This window comes from Periplaneta americana, chromosome 11 (genome assembly GCF_040183065.1).
Source record: "Periplaneta americana isolate PAMFEO1 chromosome 11, P.americana_PAMFEO1_priV1, whole genome shotgun sequence".
NCBI classification, from domain to species: Eukaryota; Metazoa; Arthropoda; class Insecta; order Blattodea; family Blattidae; genus Periplaneta; species Periplaneta americana.
In genome coordinates this window covers 960573-974962 of record NC_091127.1, presented here as the reverse complement: position 1 = coordinate 974962, position 14390 = coordinate 960573, and the positions used below count along the sequence as shown (strand labels likewise).

At 35.3% G+C, this 14390-nt stretch overlaps 1 protein-coding gene across 5 annotated transcripts in view; it reads right to left on the bottom strand.

The window, feature by feature from the left end:
* Syx1A (Syntaxin 1A) overlaps positions 1–14390 on the bottom strand; it is a 259380-nt gene that overhangs the window by 67833 nt on the left and 177157 nt on the right. For all 5 annotated transcript variants that reach the window (XR_011334754.1, XM_069838803.1, XM_069838804.1 and 2 more), the window contains exons 4-7: positions 8312–8386; positions 6875–7057; positions 5474–5547; positions 3863–4000 (exon numbers count right to left, since the gene is read on the bottom strand). Coding sequence is in view for 4 of the 5 variants with exons in the window: in XM_069838803.1 (XP_069694904.1) it covers positions 3863–4000; positions 5474–5547; positions 6875–7057; positions 8312–8386 (470 nt within the window). In the remaining variant the exon portion in view is untranslated. The remainder of the gene's footprint in view (positions 1–3862; positions 4001–5473; positions 5548–6874; positions 7058–8311; positions 8387–14390) is intronic.

Sequence of the window (14390 nt, the reverse complement as noted above, 5' to 3'; positions counted from 1 at the left end):
AAGCCTATTCATTCATTCATTCATTCATTCATTCATTCATTCATTCATTTTATTCCATAGATCTTACATTAGCAATGAAGCTTTAAGATGTGGAACAAGTCAAAATTTTACAAGATTACAATTACAATTTTTACAGTTTTACAATTTAGTAATTTTCCACAATTTTCACAATTTTGTGCAATTTTTTACAATATTTTGGCGAGATGTAGTGAGATGAGGTGAGGTCCGAGGATTCGCCAAAATATTACCCGGCATTTGCCTTTTGGTTGGGGAAAACCTCGGAAAAACCCAACCAGGTTATCAAATCAAAGGGGTTGATGCCAAGGACTCGCCATAGACTTTTATGCCTGTATTTGTTATAAACCGTAATTTGTTTGTGAATAACTTATATGGTTTGACAACAGAACTCATAGATAGCACTGCAACTGGTTCTGGTAGTCGAATATGCAAGATGCAAGCATGCCAACTAAAAAAAAAAAAAAAAAACACACAATTTTTGTAATTTAGAATCCTAGTTTCGTAACAGGATAATAAGATTAACCCTGTAAGCATAAAGTATTCGTACTATAATTTCCTACTAATGTATTACAGAATTGTTTATATAACAATTATTAATAGTCCTGAAGTTTGTTCTCAACAATGAAATGTACAATAACACAATAAGCTTATACAGACCACCAGTTCTTTTAGTCTTTTTAAATTTATTTGTGTCTTGAAATTACAACACCATTTTGGAGAAATTGGAGTGCATATTTCGCAAGTGTATGTGCCACACAGAGTATTTTCATTACAAATACCTGAAATACTACTGTAGTACTTAAAATCCTACTTAACAATCACTCCATGTAAAATTGCAAAACATAATATCACTACATTAGCTGTGTTCAGTGTTCAGAAAACCCTCAAAGCATCAGAGTATAATCTAAGAAGAATTCTGGAAGTACAATCTTCTGAATTGGTTTATTTTTATATAACCTAGCTTCACTAACAGAAGTAACATTAACAAAATCACGTATTTATTACCTATTAAATCTAGTACCGTAACTGAGTAAATCTAACACATATATGATTAACGAAAACTGTTTTAAACTGTGTCTTGTAATAGCTCAAATCTAAACTTAGTAACTAATTTAAATTTTTGAAGACTGTCAGTTCAATCACATCATTATACACAGTCCTTTGATATTACAGACACAGTTTTAAGTTACATGTAAAATAATTTATAAAAAATATAAAGTAAGTATTATCAGTGTATACAGTGAACTCTGGAATAAAATTGGTAGTTAATGACACTATCTTCTTCCTTATCTTTGTCATAATTTTTATCATAAAAGTGAATGTGAAGTTACTCAGATGAATATGTGCCTGCTGCATTCGCGAGACAAAACAAATGCTGGGAAACTCGAAGAAAATATATTATTCCTTTTTATCAATTTCCGAAATTAATATTTTAAATGAACTTTCATCCATAATATTTAAATTAATAAATGGAATAATATGTTTTAATAATAAATTGATCCCCCACAGTTTCTTATATGTCAGTTTTGTCCTTTAATGTGGAAATCATTGAACGTAATACTGAATATTTTATTTACAATAACAGAACTCATGGCCGTGGTTATTCATGTTCGGCATTTTTCTGTCTGCATGGCCAATGATTCTCCCACAACCCCACATTCACTACAGACAGACGGAATCATTCCGCGGTGTTCTCGAAACAAACATGCAAAATGTCACAGATGTCGACTGTGTTGACAATATTATACTCTTCAAAATTAAACTTAAGAGTTGAATGTTATGTTACTTAAATACCTGTTATTTGCTTTCACATTAAAATTTAATATCCATATTAAACATGAATTTGAAAATGTACAAATTTCTCAGATCCCTTCAATAAAAATAATCTTTACATACTCTTGTGTATAACTAAATAGAACTAGATTTTATGAGACTACATTACCAGGACTTGTCTTCAAAAGACAAATTTTGGCGTGGGTTCCAATCTTGTTGGTTTTTTCCCCCCCACAGACTTTTCAAACTGTAAGGAGAATTGCAGATAATCTTATGGTGAATCCTCAAACTTATTTCGCTATCACCAATATCACTGATGCTAGACAACTGCTTAGTTGATGAAGTAACCAAGTGAAGAAAACAAACAGTACTGCTGGAGAAAGTATCAAGTGATACTGATAAATTCATTTCGAACCTGTGTCTGTGTGAATGAATGAAGTCTTAGGAAGATGATGCAAGATTGTGTGTCAAGTGGTCAGTGAACTACAAATTCTTAAAATAGTTTTAATAAACAATTAAACACAGACTAAAGAGCCATGTTTTGCAATGAGTCGAAGATAGATTAAAAGGAGTGCACTGTATACACTAACACTTTTTTTTTTTTTTTTTTTTAGAAGTCTGTTCTTTGACGAGTGTGTGTCAGTTTAGTTTTGATGTGACTATCTACAGCAAAAAAACTCTTGTCACATAAAATTTCAAGTAACTCATTTCATGTTAGAATTCACAGTGATTATCTACCTCAACCCCAAATGATGTAGATGTGTATGACAGACCCAGTTTGAAGAGGTTACTATACTGTTTTGTCATATTAGTAAGACTTAGGAACATAATATTACTTTTAAACCCAAGAACAAAAAGGTTCAATAAATTAATGAAGGATGACTTTTCGTATCGCTTAAAAATGTAAGAAATACTTGCATCTTCAAGTTATGTAAATCATTTCTTCTGTGCATTTTCTTAACATGAAATAAGTTATTAGTATCAAAGGCTCTTCAATAAATGCAGCACTCGAACTCCTCACTATGTAAACAATTTAAGCTTTTATTCCAATTTGAAAGTTTAATTGAATTTAAGATTATGATATTCACTTAAAAGAAAATAATGAAATCTTAGCAAAGGAGGAATATCAAAATAATTCCACTCAAATGTCTTTTTTGCTTAAAAATAGTGAATATAAGAGTGTATAAGAATATAAAAAATACACAAGAATTATAATTAAGCACTTCTGATATCTGTAACTTTTTCTCCTGAAGGAAAATACAGAGGTGTGAAAATTATTAGAATAATCTTAATTTTAAAGGTTTTTTAATAGTTCCTTCACAAATATTTATTGAATTGATGAATATTGGTATATAATATTACTATACTGCTGTAGGATATATTTACTACTAACAATGCCGGAAAGCATTGTTGTACATTGGTATTTTTCTTATTTTACAATTGTTATGGGAATTCAGAAATTATTATATTATGTTGGCAGAATTGGAAACATCAACAATTAATTAAGAAATGCTTTAAATAAATTGTTCTTTGCGTTTACATTGTTGTGAAGGTTCAAATGAACGTATACATCTGTTTTGTGCATATAATTTTTTATGTTTCCAATTCCGCCAACATAATATAATAATTTATGAATTCCCATAACAATTGTAAAATAAGAAAAATACCAATGTACAACAATGCTTTCCGGCATTGTTAGTAGTAAATATATCCTACATCAGTATAGTAATATATACCAATATTCATCAATTCAATGAATATTTGTGAAGGAACTATTAAAAAAACCTTTAAAATTAAGATTATTCTAATAATTTTGACACCTCTGTAACTCGATCGCCAGATGGTATACGTTGCAGTGCCCCCACTCTCCACCAAACTACATAAATTAATTAACAAGTAGGAAGAATTCTTCGTATTCACTGCCACAATTTAGGCCTCTGTTTACATAATATGTGAAGTGTTACTGATCACATGAACATGATATTATGCTGTACACAATGACATTGCAGAGTTCGAGAACTACAGTTTATAAATTAATTAATATTACTAGTGGAGATCTGCTTCTACCTACCTGATTCTCTACTAACATTGCCATATCCATAAACATATCGTGTAGTTCCCGAATGGAATTTTCTAGTTTGATTATGTCAGCATGTCTTGCTTCAATATCTGCTAGTGTCTGTTTCGCCTGCTGTGTTTCCATTATTATCTGCAATCACAAGTTACAACACACGTCAATTATGGATTAATTGATATTTACACAGTGAATGTTATAATATGAGCAGCATTCCAAAAGTAAGTTCACAAGATTTTTTTCTTTTCTTTTATTGAAACCATTTTTACTTTGTCAATAATGGCAGGCTGTGAATTCAGGAGGTTGTTTTTGAGTAAAATCTGCCATAACAGATGACCATATAGGTCCGGAAAACAATTTCAGAAAAATACATATATGGAATAGAGACAAACAAGAAATATATCAATACAGTAGGTAGTAATCATAGTACAACATAGAAAGTTAAAAAAAAAGCACACACCATCCCAACAGTAACAAAATGCAATGCAAACTGTGTTCTACGTTATTTGCTTCCAACAAAGTCTTCATAGCAGTTGAATACTTATCAAAACCTAAGGCCAATTCTCTGAAAATTGGATGACCTGCAAATTCAACCGATTTCACAGCTGCCTTAATGCCATTGTTACTTAAAATATGAGACCACTAAATTAAAATGATCCTTATGAGCAGAAACAAATGGCAAATAACTTGGTACTAGATTACAGCTATTTGGCAGATGTTCAAAAATCCCCCACCAGAAATGCTGCAAGAGTTCTTGAGTTGCACCAGCAGGAAATGGCTAAGCATTATCATGGATAAACAAAACGCATTTTGTTGGAAGTCAATGGCTTTCTCACTTTTGGCATTCCAATGTTGCACCATAAACAGCTGCATGGAATCACCAACAACACGGCTTTATGATCCCAAAATACTGCAGCTATTACCCACCACATCACAGGCTAGATCGGGGCTAAACTTTCGGACTTTATTAATAACACAGCAAATAGTTAACTCAGATAAAGCTTCACATTCAAACAAACATTCAATATGAACTGCATATTCATACAAACCTTTCTGTTCAAAATGATAGATATGACTTTCCTCCTGGGACACCCTGTATATTATGAGTACACAGTTCATTCTCATTAGAACCAAATTAACTTCCAAAAAGCATTTTGAGAATATCGAACATTAAGGCAGATTACAACAGTTAAGTAATGTTTTTAAAATTAACATTAAAATTTAAAAATGTTTACTTTATAATTACGTCAGACTCTAGAAATTATATTAATTATGCATTCACACGCTCTGATTGAACTATGTAACAGAATATAATAATATGTATGAAGAAACTCAACGAAGTCACAAATTAATAATTTAAAAGACAGCTACAGCAAATGTTGGAAATGATATCCATCTCTTTGAATAGTTTTCCACAGTAATTGATTACTCCTACAACGTATACATATGACGTAGCAATATATTACTAAACAAAATATACATATAGTTAGGTTATGTACTATTCAATGTGTGTGATCCTCTTTTTAAATTGTACAGTATATAGGTCAAAAATTAAATTAAAAAGTAAATTAATTTCTATTCTAAAAACTGCTGTCATGAAAGACTTACCCCTTGTGTGAATACTGCCGGGTTACCTTGTTCTAACATCTCTTCTAATTCTTCGTTGGTTGTCGTTCTACCAGCTGAAAAATTAAAATTAAACTGTGTAGGTAATGGTCGAAATATAAATATATGCCTGGTTTAAATTCAGCTAATAAGCTGACATAAAAGTAATTTACAGATTTGTAGTTTACAGAAGTGGAGTTCATATTCATTGCCTGAGGAACAGCAAAACTTTGAAATAGGATAAACTGACGTAACAGAGTAGTTAACTTCGCTTTAGGAACAAGCTATTTAACATCTTGACATTTTATGATTTCAGAACTGATTCTTTCAAAGCTTTTGGCCTACGAAACTCTAAACGGGGATGCTTCCGCCACGGCATCAATGCTGCGCAGTGTTCAGCGGGGAAGAGAAGTCATATGGCTACCCATGAGAGAGCAGAATTCGCTCTTGGTGCCCGGCCCTGGTTTAGAATGTACGTCACAGACGTATTTGCATGACATTCAGAAGAAGATAGAAGTTTCGCACCAATCAATAATACCCTTTCCTTCCTAATGGATTATAAAACATGTATGCCATGCGTTACTTTGCAAATAATAGTACATTATGCAACGAGCCTATAATGGTAGTAATTAAGACGCGAGTATGTTTGTTTATGAAGCGAGCGCAAGCGAGTTTCATAATTTTCATATGAGCGTCTTAATTACCATTACAGGCAAGTTTCATACGACTTTTTCTGCTCGACCATATTTTCTAACTTGAAATTATTCAGAAGTATTCATTTTATTCGTATCTGACTGAAGATCGGAAGTGACCTTGTGCATCGCTCGTAAATTGTGAGATGTGCGCAGACGCGAAATTATTGATTTTTTCCGAGGAACAATAATGTCATTGACATTTATGTAATCTAGAGAATAACATGAACTAATTTTGATATAACCTGGAAATTGATTTAGAATTGAAAAACGAGATGACAAATTGAATTTTTTTGAATATTATTTACAATTAACGCTAATTATTATAGTAACAGAACATAACCTTCTGCGACAGTATTGGATTTCCAGCCTCTGTGACGTTTCTCTCGTTGTCTTTCGGTTGCATATCCGAGAATAATCGAAAACCTGAACTTTAATGAATAGGTGTACTTTAATGACATGGATTAAAGGACTGCTACCAGGTGTATAATTACTATATTTCGGCATGGTCGAGCATAAAATTTATAAAATGATCAAAAGATTTTCGATGAGAAAATATATAACCAGTATACATAATATTATGATTGTGGCTTCCGTCGTAGGATCGGATTACTTAATATTTTAATAATATGAAAATAACTTAGGTCAATTATTAACACAATCCTGATCACAACTGAATATATTATATTTAGTTATAGGACTTTGTACTCACTGATCTCCAGTTGCCTTTGTATCCGTCCCTTACATCGCTCCCTATAGTCAGTTTGTGTCCGGTTGTACTCGGTCATAACTTCAACAAATTTCCGCGACAATGTAGAATGTTGCGTTTTCCGTATCCTCAAATCAGCTGAAGACTTATTTGTTTGCTCTTCTTGTTCTACAGCTTGTTCTATGACTGCAACACAAAAACAACAAGTTTTACACATTTAAGAGTGGAAGCCAGATGGTATAGAAACAAAAAGGTAATAGATTCACTGTATATGAAACATAAAATTGTACGTATCGAGTTTGTGGAATGTGGTACAATTACTACCGAAACATTGTTCAGCATTCCATTATTTTCTGCGGTAGGTACTATTCCTTGTATTGTACTATTATGCCTCAGCTTAATCATGTCACACTTGATAAGAGCAAATTTTGCAGCCCACTTTAATTCCAATCTGTATTGTCCTCATTTTCCTCCAGAAGTCATTACTTGTTTCATTTCTTCAAACGTTTTCTTTCTTTCTTTTTTTTTTTCTTTTTCTTTTTCTTTTTTTTTTAATTTCACTTCATTTATTGTATTCCATAGATCTCACATTAGCACTGAAACTTTAATATATGGACCAGTTAAGAGAGATGAGGCGAGGTAGGGCCGATGATTCGGCATACATTACCTGACATTTTCTTTACAGTCGGAGAAAATCTCGGAAAAAACCCAAACAGATAATCAGCCCAAGCGGGGATCTAACCCAAGCCCGAGCACAACTCTGGGTCAGCAGACAAGCGAGTCTGCCGACTGAGCTGCGCTGGTGAAGTTACAAATTCGGACATTTCGAAGTGCAAGAGGATTTTCAACAGCAGTTTGGTGTACGAAGTCAACAATGAATGAACATTTAATATTTAAATAAATATATATTTCAATTTCTCGTTTATGAAGTGGCTGGCAAATGAATTTCTGCTTTGTCAGTCAGCACAGCAGTAACCTCCGTACATAATAAGTAGTTAAATCAGTCGATTTTATGGCGACTGAAATGCTACAAGAATTTTGGTTTCATCCACAATTTTCCTCTGCTTCTCTCAGTTTCATGTATTCATACTTTTTGGAGAGACATTTCAATTTGATTCAATCGTCTTAGTTCGGAATTTGCTCTCCTCAGTTTCTTCTTACCATGAACATAATGTGGTCAGTCACAAACTCACAAAGAAGATTATCTTGCGAACTAATTTGAGCTAATGGGATGTCATTATGAAAATAGCACTTTCATTAAAAATATAAAATGCAATAAATTCGTTATGTACAGCTTATTCAATGTACAGGAGCTTCAGCAGTCACGTTCCACTTTTTAAGATGACAAAAGGAAGAAAGTTCTACTTGGGAAGTAATGACTAGTGCTAAGTTTATCCAACGAATCATTTTATCTTGCATGGTGATGTTATTTGAACTTACCCTTTAATTTGGCACGGACTTTGTTGGCAGTTTTTTTAATGTCAGCCATCAAATCCTCCAGCTCCTGTTTGACCTCTGAAAGAAACAAAGAAAGACAAATTAATGCACAAGAAATGTTCGGTACAACATATCAGGTGGAAGGGGCCGATGCAGGTGATTCTACATGTTAAATATAGCAACACTTATTACACCTTTCCTTCAATGAAGCAGCGTTAAGCAGGAAACAAATAGTCTTTGTTCGATGTTTGCAGCGCCCTATTGTGGTAACAGCCCAAGAGAAATGGTTGAGCCCTATACAAGCATATAGGTAAAAATAATCTGTACAGTTAATGTCTTGAATATTTTTTTTTTTTTTTTTTTTTGCAAATTAAAACATGAATTTAAAATGAATAATTGCGAAAACCGTTAAAATAAATCTTGCAATGCAGCACATTGTTATGCATCTCCGACTGAGTACAGCCATGACGGCGATGGTACAGCAGAGGAGGAGGGAGGGTAAGAAGTGCAGGCCATGCTTCCTACAGTTACTGCAGTAGCCGTGATGTTGCCAAATGTTTCATAGAAACAACAATTTTCTATAAAATGGTGAATGTTAGAGAAAAAAATTATTTAGATTTTTCAAATCTCTTCTCGTGATCTATTATTTGGTGCAGAGGTTACCATCCACCCTGTACAGTATTTCAGTAGTGAACGTATAATCACGAGGGTAACTCTCAACACTCAGAGAAGCTTTTTACCACTTCCTAATTTCGTTTTAAATGACCGACTGGTGCTCCATCTCTTTACAGTTTTGTTAAACAATATTATTTCCCACTGCCTGTACTTAATATTACGAAGTGGCACAAAGTAACCTCAGTTGGCTACTTATTGAGATGAAGGTGACAACGCTAGTGAAATGAGTCCAAGGTTCAGCACCCAACATTTGCTCTTAATGGGTTGAGGGAAAACCCAAGAAAAAATCTCAACCAGGTAACTTGTTCCAACCAGGATTTCAACCTAAGCCCCTCGTTTCTTGGTCAGACATGCTAACCGTTAGTCCACAGCGGTTAAGGACTGAAATTAGTAACTGAAGCATAAGGAAAGACAAAACAGTATAAAACTTGGAAGCCGCCGCCGCCGCCGCCGCCGCCGCCGCCGCCGCCGCCGCCGCCGCCGCCGCCGCCGCCGCCGCCGCCGCCGCCGCCACCACCACCACCACCACCACCACCACAGAATCTTAAATGCTCTGAAAGCTGATGGCTTTTTATGTACTGTATTTATAACCTGATACAGTATATTTTTTCAAGGGATGAAGTTAACACTGTACTGTATGTGTTCAAGGTACACAATGGACAATGGTTTAATTTTTGTCACGAAGCGTATAAATTTCAATCAGTAATACCAAGTGCACCTCTGATTGAGGTTCTGGCTGATTTGCATCCATACATCTATTATCAGGCAGTACATCTCACTTGACGATGTGTGTCAGAGGAAGAATAATTGTATACATCTGTAGTCTGATTAGTTTAATATGTTACTGGTCAGCAATGTATGCAATGGAGGGGTAAGGGAACTGGCCATCCTACCCCATTAATTCCTGGCTTAGTTGCCTCATAAGTGGTGCCTTATTGGTGTCACTTTTGAGGGTCAAACCTATCTTCGGACAGTTGACTAAACAACAACAAAAACACCAAGTGATAGGTCGAATTCCATTATAACCTGTAACAACACGAGTTATTTAGTTCCTTTAAGAAATATGTATGCTGTATTTGTTGTTGGTTAGTCAATTGTCCGAAGACAGTTTGACCCTCACAAGTGACACCAATAAGGCGTTTAGCTACAGTAGCGAGGAGTAAACCAGTAAGAGGGTTGAAAAAATGAAGCCATGGACATTTTATTTCATTGAGCAGCCAACATTAACTGTAGTGCCAGCAAAGTGGGCGTGTGTAGGCGTCAGATAATGGAGTGTAACATATATCACTTTCTAGTCCTTTGGACACCCCAATCTTTGCAATTTACTCCATTACACATTTGGTCCTAATCCTTCTACAGCAATATGTGCACGGGCTCGTCCGCAAGAACCAATCAGACCTTCCCTGGAGGCCTGGACCCGAAGTTTACGCCATGGTTAGGATTGGGTTATTTTACGACGCTGTATCAACATCTAGGTTATTTAGCGTCTGAATGAAATGAAGGTGATAATGACGGTGAAACGAGTACGGGGTCCAGCACCGAAAGTTACCCAGCATTTGCTCGTATTGTGTTGAGGGAAAACCCCGGAAAAAACCTCAACCAGGTAACTTGCCCGACCGGGATTCGAACCCGGGCCACCTGGTTTCGCGGCCGGATGCGCTGACCGTTACTCCACAGGTGTGGACGCCATGGTTAGAATGAGAACAAATCGGATGACTGTGATACAACTTTACGTAAAGAAATGGCTTCATTAGTATTGCGTAACACAAAGTATGTGCCATTAAAGGGAATTTTTATTAAATTAAGTTTCTTTTACTAAAGTGATGGATTAACTTTGGCCACGAAGGCTATTATGATAATAGTAGAGGGGAGTATATTAGTTTATATAGAATATAGATCTAAATCTTGACAGAAAATAAAAAATAATTTATGGGGCAACTCAGCCTGCCAAACGTCACTATCAGATTAACAATGTAAATAGTGTAGAGACAACTTTTTCCGAATGGCAATGCAACACTATTTATCATCATTAAAGGAAGTTAGGAACTGTATTTCATGGAGTTCGTATAGATAAACGTGATTACCACAAAGATGATTCATTATAATAAGCGCTCGCAATCAATTATTTTGTTACGTTGCGAATAATATTACCGCTTACAGTTTTCTTGGATAATGATTCAAAAGAAATATATTATAACTTTCCTTCTTCGTCTTGTTCACCTCCTTGTGTGCCGGCTTACACGCTAATGCGACGCAGGGAAATGTAGGCCTGCTGTATCTCTTCAGAAATAATAGATTCACACTGCGGATATCCTTGACCGTGTGGTCAGCACGATTAGAACCATCGCGGAGACGTCGCAGGACAAGTACGAGACAAGGGCAAACATCTGTCCCGTGGAATGGAACATAAATCTCTCGACTCATGGAACGCTTTGTTGGGACCTGGCGACGCCCACATCAAGAAAGATATACTGTACTTCCATTCTCTGGACTGCAAACTAAGGAGATATTGTTCATAATTACATAAATGAGACTTGATATAATATACAATTGAGTAGATGTATATACGTATTATATAATTAATTTCGCACAAGATCAAAAACTATAATCATCCGCACAATGTTTTCTATTTACGAAATCTGATGTTAAAATGCATTACTGGTTAACAATGAGACTATAACCATATTTCCAGCCCTTTCATTTCAACTTTTCGTAAGACTTATCCGTGAGTAGCGACCGATAATCCCTTACGAAACGAGGGTGATTTACAACTTGTAACCGTTAATCCATTAAAGAGGGCTCTGCTTCTGGCCGGAAGAGTATAAACTACGGCTAATTCTAAATATAATTTCTTTAGAGCAACTTTTTTCCGTAGATATTAACTTCACCGTCTCATTTGTCAGTTTATACTACGGAAGAAGAAGAAGAAGAAGAAGAAGAAGAAGAGGTGGAGGAGGAGAAAATTATTTGAAGAATGTTCAAGTCCGTCCCGCTGTGCCGACAGTTCTTGCTGGGACGTTCATTAGTTCAGTTTTGTTGGAAAATGCAAAAAAGGATCCATTTTCTGTTTTATAGATGTGGGCTAAATAAATAATTCTTGGACCTGTGTTGTAATACGTTATGCGATTGTTTGTTGGAACTCTCCTCGCTTGCACGCTAACCAACAATGACCGCTCTGATGGAAGGTTAGCGTGGTCAAGACATTTTCTCCTTTCAACTGTCATTCAGAAACATTGCTAAAATTTAGAATTTGGATTATCCATGCCTGGAACCAACGGTCTTGTAGAAAGTTTTTTTTTTTTCCAAAGTAGCAGAATATGGACAGCGGAGAACAAAAATTGAAGTTTAATACATGAAGACATCATTAATTGCCGAAGTTAATAAAAATACAAGTGCTTTGACTTCTTCGGTTTCTTGAAGGAGAATAAGTAACTTTATTATGGAGATTAATTAATTCACCAGAAAACATGCCCAATAAGAATGTTATTAGTAGGTTAATGTAATTCTGTAATCTATTATGATAAATCTTTAAGTTGATTCCTATAGTATTAGTATTAGTATTTATTTATTTAACCTGGTAGAGATAAGGCCGTCAGGCCTTCTCTGCCCCTCTACCAGGGGATTACAACTATAATATGAACAATAAAATTACAATTAACATTAAATTTACAATTACAATAAAAATTAAAGTACGACAAGATTACCTGATTAATGAAAGCTAGACATTTTATCATAGAAGTTAAGAACTAAGAATATTTTTGTATTTACTGAATTACAAATTAAACCTACAATAACAAAAATCTATAGTAATGAAGTTACCTGATATTGAAATATTTTGTGATAGATTAAGAGAACTATTTACAAGAAACCATGTCTCAACGAGTCTCAATTACTGACCAAGTGCCTAGTAAGTTTGCGTTTGAATTCAGTTTGCATTAATTAAAAATATAATACACATAATTTTTCCGCAATACTGAACGCTGCAAGGTCAGGAGAGCGCCGCTGTACCAGGTAAGTGTCCCGTTTTGAACATTATTTATCAAACTATTGCAGGTAAATCGACTCACACGCCTCGACTCTAAATATAAACAGAATCAGCTCAATAGTTTAGGAGACTGACATACGCCTAAATCCAAATTTTCATTATAAATGAAGTGAAAGCTCACATTTCCGCGAAATTCGAAATGTATTTTTTGCACAATCACAATAATTATTCTTTCTCCTAATACTGTCAATAATAAGAAAAATACTTTAGTGTGTTGTATAGCCGGGGATGTGCATTGCTAGTTCCAAACAATTGTGCGTGTTTTCGACTACCAACAAGCACGTACATCCATCTCTGTTAAAAAGCAGACAAAAATTGGCAAATTACTTTTATACTTCGGACGCGAAAAAAACATCTACAGTATATCCACGCCTTCCCCCCCTCGGCAGGGCTCTGTAGACTGAATGGAACCCAGTTCGTGGGGAGGGACTCCGCAACTACGTCACAGTTGAGCGTCAGACTATATGACGTCACACGACGCCACCATCCACCCACGCAATTTGATCGGTGGAAAACGAAAGGGGTGCGAGGGCGGAAGGGAGGCGATCACGCAACAGAACAGCCCAGCCAGCCAGCAGCTAGGGCAAGGCTACGAGACTGCCACATCGATTGTAGCGGGCGCCACATTGCAATGCCACACGAGAAGCGCACAGCAACGCGAGAGCCAAGGATTCAAACCCCGCACAGAGCACGGACGTTCTGTCTGTTGACATTGAGATGTTCGAAGAAAGCCTAGTGTATTCCAGACATGAACTTACTCTTGCCAAGGCTTTTCACGATTTTAAGTAATAGGTGGGTAGTTCAATACAGTAATTAACGTGAATTACGCGGAATCATGGTGTGATTCCCAAATTAGAAAGTCTTTCATCATTTTGAAAGTACGCTGTCAAATTGACAATTCCAGTTCAGAGGCAAAATCTATTTTCGTCGGTGGTGACAAAAAGTAATCTTAATTGACACAGACTGGACTACATTTAAATGATCACTGGACATTAATCACTTCGACGATTCTTCAAGCGCTCCACTACTTCACGTGGAGTTGTATTTATCATCTTTTATACATTTCTAAAATTATGATTAGTTGTTGAGTTTATTACCGGGTAATCTAAATCGTGAAGACTAACGAACAAAATTACAATTCGTAAATACATTTGTATACTTATTCGTTTTCTCATGTCTTCCAGTTGTTTTGGTTTCTATTAGACCTATTTCCCTATCACACATTCTCAACGCTTTGATTTATGAATTGAAAACGAGAGATCATTATATTATGTTTACCTATTCTAATATTAATTTTTATTTCAGATCTTATATTGTTGTTGTTTAGTCAACTGTTCGAAGACAGGTCTGAAGCTCATAAGT